Source organism: Oratosquilla oratoria, chromosome 37, assembly GCF_046742065.1.
Source record: "Oratosquilla oratoria isolate Oo_2021 chromosome 37, ASM4674206v1, whole genome shotgun sequence".
NCBI lineage: Eukaryota > Metazoa > Arthropoda > Malacostraca > Stomatopoda > Squillidae > Oratosquilla > Oratosquilla oratoria.
In genome coordinates, this window is record NC_134813.1 from 29092967 (window position 1) to 29103973 (window position 11007).

The 11007-nt window shown below is 40.4% G+C and overlaps 1 protein-coding gene across 1 annotated transcript; it reads left to right on the forward strand.

Moving 5' to 3' along the window:
- Positions 1 to 2322: 2322 nt before the first annotated feature.
- On the forward strand, positions 2323 to 2977 carry LOC143019402 (cuticle protein AM1199-like). Its single transcript, XM_076175037.1, has 3 exons — positions 2323 to 2331; positions 2456 to 2679; positions 2788 to 2977. Exons 1-3 carry the CDS (start codon positions 2323 to 2325, stop codon positions 2975 to 2977), a joined length of 423 nt encoding a protein of 140 aa, XP_076031152.1.
- The last annotated feature ends 8030 nt before the right edge of the window (positions 2978 to 11007 follow it).

Consider the following 11007-nt stretch of genomic DNA (forward strand, 5'->3'; position numbering starts at 1 on the left):
TCTTAGTCTGTTTAATTTCTCCGACAGTGGGATTTTTTCATCTTACCTATGTGTCACGACATAGTCCCCCTCATGGAAATACATATTGTGAACAGAAAGATCCTAGTGAAGCGTTAAATGAAAATATCCATAAAGAAATGAGGAAATTGCTAAAAGGTAGAGAATGTCTGATCAACGAAATTTCGACACAAGAACCTTCAACACTACATATGTATGGGCTTATCAAAACTTATAGGCCAAGTTACAAACTTTCTAAGTGGCTTTTGACGCACCTTTCTTTTTTAGTAGGTACTATCTCTGACTCTTATTCAAAATAGTGAAGGCTTAGTTGAGAAAATTAAATCTCTTAATACTGACTATCCTCACCAATTAGTTATTTTTTATATCACTGGGCTCTTCACTTATATCCCAGTTCAAGATGTTTTAACCTTCGTTCCAAATATTCTGGGTAAAAATATCGATGATCCCTTGTAAGAATTTTGTTAAATTAATAAGTTTTTGTTTAAATGATTCTTTTGTTTTTGAGGGGAAATATTACACCCAGACTTTTGGGATGACTATGGTGGAACCCATTATCGCCTGTCTTAGCTAACATTTATATGGAGTATTTTGAGAAATTTTTATTACCAACTATCAAAGATAAAATTTATTTGGTTCAGATCTGTAGACGATATTCTGTGTTTCTGGCCCAATAACTTACCCTTTAATAATATCTTTATTAAACTAAATTCATTGCTGCCCTTCAATCATTTCACTATTGAAGTAGAAAATAACATTAGTTTACCCTTTTCTGATGTAGAAACAGTAAGAGATAATAGAATATTGAAAACAAAAGTTTATACAAAAAAGAAAAAATCATATATTCGCTATTACTCTAATCATCATATCAATGGCAAAGGATCTGTTTTTATTTTCGTGGACTTGAGAATTTACTGGATTTCAAATCCGAAATTCGTTTATGATGAAATAAGTACCATCCGGAATAGAAAAGTTGAAATATTCCCTTCATAATCTTAATCAATGTCACAATACCGCTAAGAAACGTTTTCACAGAGCACATTATGAAGAACAAGAAAATCACGAACACCTAAAAAAATTAGATGTCAAAATAGCATTTGAATACAACACCATAAGAATAAACTTAATTAAAAACAGACAACTTATCAATAACGGGGTAGTGTATAAATCTCCTTGCAAAATTTGTCATAAATTTAATATTGGACCAAAAAAATAAAAAATAGAAACAAGTATTTCTTAACACAAATAAAGTGTGTGTGATCAGCCTAAGAAAAGAGTGCTTTGTTTCATCATAGAATAATTAAAAAACCATAATATTAATTGGTCCAAGACAACAATCTTAGCAAAAACAAGGATTTTACCTCAGAGAAACGTAATCAGATCATGTTTAATCTCAGGCACTTTTGAAAGAAAGGTAAAGTTAAGCGATGTTGTCTTGCCTATTACTTTTCTATGTAAGGTGTATGCTCCTACCCATTGTTGTTCTGTATTCCCTGAAGATGTCTGAATAGACGAAAATGTTTGATTCATAGTGTCTTATTTCCCGAGTGGTTTTCTGCGAAACACACACACACACACACACACACACACACACACACACACACACACACACACACACACACACACACACACACACACACACACACACACACACACACACACACACACACACACACACACACACACACACACACACACACACACACACACACACACACACACACACACACACACATACAGTATATATATAAATATATATATATATATACATATATATATATATATATATATATATATGTATGTATGTATGTATATATACATATATATATATATATATATATACATATATATATATATATATATATATGAATATATATATAAATATATTAGAAACTAGTCCCCACTCTAAAATAAAATGTTAATCACTCTTAACTGCTGCAATCTCTCCTTTCTACTGTCCTTAGATTTATACTTTACCACCGTTATGAATCCATCTCTTCGATGCGATATTGACCCCAGTGAATAAGTCTTGACTGAAATGCCATAACCAAGAGATGTATCTAGATTCATATCCACAAATGCGTATATTAGAAAATGAATATTAATATCAACAATAATGTTCCCATTTTCCATGCGGAATCCGCCAAGGGCTTCTAATTCGACGATAAGATAAAAAGTTGCTGAGGGCGGGGGGAGGGTTTTTTGTTGGAGGGCGAATGGGGGTCTCGTCCTCCCTGAGCCGTATATAAGGGACGAGGAGGACCTGGCTACGGACACAAGTTCTTCCACATCGAAAGCATCAACATGAAGTCGGTAAGTTGTGGTCGAGCCGTCGGAAGCCACTTTCTGAAAAATTAGAAATTACTTGTAAGAGCTGCCTCGAGATTTGCCTCTTTTGAGTGGAAGACACCTCATACCATTTCTTATCCTGATGTAGGTCGCCGCCCTCTGCGTCTTCTTGGCCCTGGCCAACGCCGCCCCCAGGCCTGACGACGACTCTGCCGAAGCACTTCCCTTCGTCGCCACCCTCAAGGACGTCAGAGTCCAGCCCGACGCCCTGGGAGTTCACTCCTTGGACTTCGAGGCCGAGAACGGCATCGCCGTCAAGACCGTCGGGTCCCACGGCTCCGAAGGAGGCTCCGTCATGCAGGGCGCCTTCAAGTAAGTCTTCGTCGTCTTCGCCGTGGTGTTGTCTAAGATTCTGTATGTATATACTGATTAAGTTTTTTGTAGTCTCGCGTCCTACTCTACCGTTGATGTTCTTCGCAGTTACCGCCTAGCCGACGGTACCTTCGTGCCCCTGACCTTCGTCGCCGACGAGTTCGGCTACCGCCCAGAGTCGGTCCTCCTGCCCGTCGCCCCCCTGCCCCTCCACCCGGTGCCCCAGCACGCCCTCGACCAGATCGCCTTCGCCGAGCAGCAGAGGAGAGCCCAAGACTCAGACGAGAACGACTCTTAAGTCGTCGCAACCTCACAGCGTTACTAGAGACCGACTGCCCCTGTAGTCCTCCCGCGCTTTAGTGACCCTCTTGACCTTACGTATTTATTGCCATGTCCCATCGAACTCTAAATAAAGAATATTTCCGGAAACTTATGGTGGCTGTTTTCTAGAAACACAATTTCTACCGTTTATTTGTCTGTTCATGGATCTCGTGACACTTTAATTCTAAAGACGAGAGGAAAGGTAACCCTTTTGATCCTTACTACGACACTGAGAACGCTCAAAATATCCTCCTTATTATTTACTCCGGTGTCACTATGCCTTGTTCTATTAAAAAAAAAAAATAGCTGAAGGAGAGAAGGGTGAGGAGGAGGAAGTAGAAGACATGAAGCAAGTTTCGTAATATTCTGTAATTGAGTTTCCGTCATTAAGAGTGACTTTGTTGCTATTTCCGATGAGCAAGCACGTCGAGCTGGGCCTGAGGGTAACTTCCGGCGGAGTCTCCGTATGGCCGCCTGAAGCATTCGTTCCCTCTCCAAGGAAGATCGAATATTCTTTCTATCGACGGTCTCTCTCTGAGCTAAGGAGACTGAGCAGAAATGAAATCAGTAGTGAATGTTACACTTACTGTACTACTGATGGGCACTCAGCGATGGTATTCAGCTCGAGGGGATAGCTGTACTCATGTCTAGCTGATTACAGTACACCTTTACAAAATATATTCTGGTTGATGGTCGTGTGCTGAAGGTAAAGTTGAAGGACACCTATGAACTTGAAGAAAGATGTTCTATGCCAAGCTTTACTCTATGGTGGACCAGTGTTCACCACGGGGCACATTTGTTTTGTGCAAATTCAATTCGGTTAATGACAACGACAGAGTTGGCTATAAAGTATGCATTGGCTTCTCATTATGAATTTTGCAAATTTCGGAAGACTGAGTATTGCTGGTTGTTGGTTCCAGAGAAGAGAGCCACACCGATGGACTTGGTTTACCAATGCTGAAGGAGTAGCAAAGGATATCGATCAAATGTTTGTTAATAGTTGTTGAAGGATCCTACAGAACTGCAGGATTTGCCGAAGTGCTGAGTTTTTTGGGGACTGATCATTGACGCTGGTCATAATACTCAGAAATTGTGTCAAGTTCAGGAGAATCCTGAGATGTAATCCACAAGGACTTTATTTGGAGAAACTCAGAGATGATACATTGACTCAAGCGTATGCTATAGTAGTCTTCAACCGCTTTAAAATACTTGTCGTCCTTGAAGACCATAAAGAGCAGTGAGGTACTTTCAAACGTGAAAATTAAAGCTGTCGAGGAGTACACTAGAGAGCATCCAAGATCGAGGAGGGGTGTAGCCCCGCGTGTGACACTGGGGAATATTGGCATGATCTGTGCTGCCAGATTGGCAGGGGACCTCGACCTATATAGAACTCTGAAACGACAGACTAGAGCTTTCATGAGAAAGGCCAAGGATATGTATTTCAAGATAATTGCCGAGGGTGTCGAGAGTCATTTAAATGCAAATAGCTTTGTGCCTATTTACTGAGCCATGAAGACGCTACTCCAAATTTCATGATCATGGTAAACTCTGTCCTAACAGTTGATGGAAAATTAATGTAAGACGTTTAGAACTCTCTAGGCTGAGTGCTTTGACCAGGTGTATATGGCTGAGCTCTCCGAGCGCCCAGCTCTCCAACAGGAATGATACAATTCGGATGGTGGTTACTAATCCACTGGTAGATGAAACTCCGTTTCCTCTGAGTACCGTAGGTTGTAAATTGAAAGGTGGAAATATGGCTGGTATATGCAGTGCCACCTTGGAGTTACTGAAAATTGAATTGGAGAGAAGGCCTTAATTTGTGGGTTTCATACGGTGCTGTCTGCCATTCAGCAGTCTGTTACCATTCTATATGACTGGAAGAAGTATCTGTTCATTCTCTGTATGAAAAGGGAAATGAGACCGGCATGTTATCTCGAGCAGACGTTTGACTCAGTGCATCGTAAAGTATTCTGGAATTTCCTGCGGATCCGTGTGAATCCTGAGAGGGGCATTGACCTGATGCCTGTTATGTACTCTAAAACACAGAGTGCTGTAAATTGTGAAATAAGCTCGCCCTGTTTCTTTCCTGATAATTCAGGAGCGAGGTAGGGTGGGTCCGTCTTCGTCCCAACACAAGAGGAAGGCCGAAGCGTTTGAAGGCTAACTGGATGACACAGTTCAATTTGTTCGTGTATCTGGTGAGGGCACTGGGATCTCGGAAAGCTTTACATACACTAGCAGTGCAAAGTACAATAGTGTCGGGCCTTGTCAGGAAGTCCTTCGTATTATTGGCATGACCTACGGTGCTATGGACTCACTATACTCAAGTGTATGGTGCTGCAGGAGAACTAAGATCTGAATCTTCAAGTCGTTCTTGCTACCTGTCTTGCTGTACGGCTGTAATGCATGGATATTGAAAAGTGACTTGAAGAATTGCCACGATAACTTTAGTTCTAATTACCTTTGGAGATTCATGGGTATTACTGGGGGTGATTTTGCATAAAATAAACGACTGCTCTGTGAGACTTAGTCAAGTTCTTTTCATCGTTTGTGCAACCAACCGTTACAGTCTGTCGTCTGCCCGAGACATCCTTGACCTCGCATAGGATGCCTCAGTAGGAAGAACGATCGCGTCAGTCCATGCAGTCCCCCTTCACCAATATTCCAACTGTTAGAACTACCAGGTATATCGTGAACAAAGTATATTGGAGTGACGCCACACCCATAATCTACATCTCTGTAATCACTTTGAAGAGCTCTGCGGCAAAAAGGTCCCCGTTGTGTGCTCCCGAGGAAAGCTGTTTATATAAGTGGAATGCTCTTTTTTATAAATACCTTGAAAGACTTAGTACTCCAGGAGATTAACAATCTTGAAAGCTGCTGTTGTTACTGTGATGGCAATTTTGTGAAGGCAAGGAGGAAATTGGTGGAGAAATCTAACCTTGATATTACAAATAAAAAAGTATATAAGGCCCCCTTTTCTTCCTGAATGTACTTCTTAAACAGGCTAACGACCTGAAATTTCAATTTCCATCAAAGAAAGTATCCCTGGGTTCTGCATGAGTGGCGGAAATAAATATCCATAAGTATAAGGAATCCATCATAGGCGCCTGCCTCAAGAGGGCATTGACCCACTATTCCAACAGAAATGATACAATTTATTTATTACCGCTCTAACTACAGCGAGAATGACTCAACATTCTAATAGTATCCCGTCGCAATTGGTATTCCTTAACCAACAGTTAGTATATATATATATATATCTAGTATATATATATATATATATATATATATATATATATATATACCTATGTTTATGCATATATATATATATAGAGATATATATATATGGGTGTATATATATATATATAATATATTATATGTATATATATGTACGTATGTATATATCACAGCTACCTTCACAGTCGGAAAAAAGAAAGAGCTGAATACGCAATCCTCTTCAGTAGTACTACTGAGGAGATTTGCAGTTAGCAGTCGAAATATATAAACTCGCGTATTCAGCTTTCCTTTTCCCGAATGTGGTGCTAGTTGTGATTTACAAATTTGTTACTACATTTCTCACCAGTGATATATATGTGATATATATATGAGCCCCCGTCCCTTCTAGCTTACCTCATTGTTTTAGTATAAATACACACTGTTCTCTACTCTGTAATTCATATCTGCTGAAGAGGATCACAGTAAGTGATCGAAATATACAGATCTCTATATCTTCGCTTATTTTTCTCCGAAAGTGGGTCATCAGTATTATGTGTATATGTATATATATATATGTATATATATATATATATATATATATATATATATATATTTCTATATATATACGTACATATATATATATATGTATATATATGTGTATAAATATGTATATATATGTATACACACACACACACACACACACACACACACACACACACACACACACACACACACACACACACACACACACACACACACACACACACACACACACACACACATATATATATATATATATATATATTGGTTGATTGAAGTTCACAGCAGCTTCTGCGTTCACGACTTTTTTGCTGAGTAATTCTGCATCTCTGACGATGGAACGTGTGTACCTTAGTTCCATATATAAACTGTTCCCTTCTTTGCCTGTACTAGAACCTGAAGATGACCTATGTAGGTCGAAAGCTTGTTATAATAAGGTGTTCTTCGTCTACAAGAACTTTCAATGTCTTTCGGACATCTTTTATGGGAGCTACCCATTGCTCACCGTTCCATCGTCAGAGATGTAGAATTACTCAGCCAAAAAGTCGTGAACGCAAAAGCTGCTGTGAACTTCAATCAAAATTGTCTACATGAGAACCTGCTACCTAATTACACCAATATATGTGTATATATATATAAATATATACACACACACATATATATATATATATATACATATATATATATATATATATATATATATACACTCTAACGTTTCGTTCGCGAACGAAACGTTAGAGTGTATAGGGTTCCGAGCCTTCCCCTGTATATATGTTCTCCATCATCCAAATAATTTGTCTAAAATACTTATCACATATATATATAAATATACATATATATATGCATATATATATACAGATATATACATATATATATACATATATTTATATATTCGTAAATATCTGGAATAAAATAACCAGGGTGAGGTAAAGAGCAAAATATGGATTCGAGTATATTTTTCAATGTTTCAATTCTCATCCACGGAAAGATAGTGCTGCAACCGGAGTATTCGCTTCACCTTATCTTCTTGGTGAAAGTGCAAAGAAAGATGAGCAGGGAAGAAGATCCTGCCTCTTGGACTAGTGTATTAGCAAACCCAAAATTAATCTCTTTGTCACGGAGACGTCGTTTAACCTAAATGAAATAGTTTGGCGTCAGCCAGAATAAAGCACGTAGCGTCGTCATATTTGCAAACAATTGGGGTTTAGATATGCAGATGAGAATGCAAACTCTTCATGAATGTTAATCTCAGCCTAATTGACATTCGAACATTCTTGCAAAGCCTCGAGTTAGAAATGGCCGCGACGCTTTTAGCTGAATTAATCATCATCATAAAAAGAAATACTTGCCTTCTTGTCCACATATGTATTTCTTAGAAAAGGAATGGCGACCTAAGTGATAATGTTCCTATTTCCAACGCGCTGTCTGTACAGTGCAGCTGTTTCAAGAAGAGGAGAAAAAGTTGCGGAGGATGGGAGGAGGCGTTTTTGTCGGAGGGCGGTTGGGGTCTCGTCACCCCTGAGCCGTATATAAGAGACCAGGACCCAACAACGAGCACAGGTTCCTCCACATTGAAAGCATCAACATGAAGTCGGTAAGTGGCTGCCGAGGCCGTCACAACCCACGTTCTGAAAAATTAGAAATTGTTTATAGGAGCTGCCTCGGGATTTACTCTTTTAGATGGAAGAGGTGTTATATAATTCCTTGTCCTGTTTCAGGTTGCCGCCCTCTGCGTCCTTCTGGCCCTGGCCAACGCCGCCCCCAGGCCTGACGACGACTCTGCCGAAGCACTCCCCTTCGTCGCTACCCTCAAGGACGTCAGAGTCCAGCCCGACGCCCTGGGAGTTCACTCCTTGGACTTCGAGGCCGAGAACGGCATCGCTGTCAAGACTGTCGGCTCCCACGGCTCCGAGGGAGGCTCCATCATGCAGGGCGCTTTCAAGTAAGTCTTCGCCGTCGTCGCCGTTATAGAGTCCAAAATTATGAGAAAGCATAACGACCTGACTTTTCCGGTCGAGCAACCTTGTTCTAAGTCATTTTTACTTGTAGTTACCGCCTTGACGACGGTACCTTCGTGCCCCTGACTTTCGTCGCCGACGAGTTCGGCTACCGTCCCGTGTCGGACCTCCTGCCCGTCGCCCCCCTGCCCCTCCACCCGGTGCCCCAACACGCCCTCGACCAGATCGCCTTCGCCGAACAGCAGAGGAGAGCCCAGGACTCAGACGAGAACGACTCTTAGGTCTTTGGAGCGTCGCTGTGTCTCCAGAGACCGATTGCCCCTGCAGTCTTCTCTTGCCTTAGTGACCCTTATCACTATTTATATTTATTGCCATATACCATTGAACTCTAAATAGAAATAAATTCCTGGCTCTTATAGTGGTTGTTTTCTAGAAACACAATTTCAATAATTCATTTGTCTGTCCTTGGAACACGTAATACTTTTATTCCGAAGATGGAAGGAGATCCTCCTGATCTTCACTTCAACATTGAGGAGCCCCAATATGTCCTCCTTCAACTTTACTATGGTGTCACTATAATTTGTTCTGTTGAAGAAATGCAAAATTGACAGGAGAGAGATGGGTGAGGAAGAGGGAGAGAGAATACATGACGCCAGTTTCTTTGCACTCTGGTATTGGATTCCTATCATTCAAAGGGACTTTGTTGCCATTCCCTAGGGGCAGTCACAGATCTACTCTAATGAAAAAACAAATACTAACAATGTACTGTTTATACACAATTCCAAACAAAGAAATAAATGATCAAACACTGTGGAATAAATCAAAGATAAGCCATTTTGGAATCAGTGATGTGTTGTGGTCAGGCAAAACGAACGTCATCATGACCCCGATTTTGAAATCTGAACATCCTTACTTTCATCTGGAGACAGCCTCGAGGGGCTGAGATTCGGCCTCCGGACCAGGATCAAGTTCTCTATCTACTTCATTTGTATTTCTTCTGGCATTTCACATAAGGAAAGCTGATATCCGGTAACTGCTCCCCTCCTTCTTTTGTTATGAGCCAGTCACACAGAAACTACCCTACACCAATGCAACACAGAGGGTATGTGCGTCAAAACGTCATAGGATGTGGGAATGAAAGTCCTCTTCCCTTTGCGTACAGCTGCCGTACAGCTGTCCCAACCTCAGCGCTGTGAGCTTGGTGTGGATAGGAATGTCACCAAGGTGTACCCGAGAAGAGCTCCCAAAGCTAGACCACGTCCTCATAAAACCAAAGATCTCACCAAGTATCGAATGAGAAACATGTGTCTTATAAACTCATTCAACAGGAAAATGTACTTGAAATAAGAAATGAAAATAAAATTTTGCATGCAGGCGGATCATCACCTGACAGCTGTCTTTGCAACAAATGGACGCCAAGGTTCTGCAACACATTTTTACGTTTTTCATGGACTCGGAAATTTGCCTTACGAAGAGAGGCTTAGGCACCTAAACTTACACTCTCTGGAAAGACGCAGAGTGCGGGGTGATCCAATAGAAGTGTTTAAGTGGATCAAAGGCTATAACAAGGGTGAGGCAAACAAGGTCATCATAATAAAACAACAGGGCAGGACTCGCAGTAATGGGTATAATCTGGACAAATTTAGGCAAGATCTGGTTTACTAATAAGGTGGTCGATGAATAGAATAAACTTAGTAACCATGTAGTAAGCGCTGAAATTATCAGTTATTTTAAAAACGATTAGACAACTTTATGGATGGGGATGACAGGTGGTGATGGATACGGAGCTGCCTAGTGTAGGCCTTATGGTCTCTTGCAGTCTCCTTTATTCTTATGTTCTATGTTCTTTTCTGTGCATAAACTTGACCAAGGTTTCTAATATCTGTATATTGACAGGTTAGATTCGCAATGTGTTCATGACTTTCTCGTCAGAATCCATCTCCTTTTGTTTGTTTTCTTGTCGGAGAGTTGTTTTTGAAATTCCGCATTCGTCTCCCGTTTCCTTCGATTAAATTTGCTTAACTTACGCCTCACCCGCACTATTGTATATGCCACAAAATTTTGGTAATCATTGTTTCTTCTTTAGAGTAGATTTGTGATTCTTCGGAAGTGAAACTAATGTCCCTATTACTGGAGGGAACCAATTCCAGGGTGTAAATGATATGACGGGGGGAAAAGAATAAGGAGGATAGGTTGGATTCCAGGAAATGAACAATATGAATTTTCTCAGTTGTTATTTATTTATACTTCGATGGGACATGGTAATAAATATACATGGCAAAAATGGTCA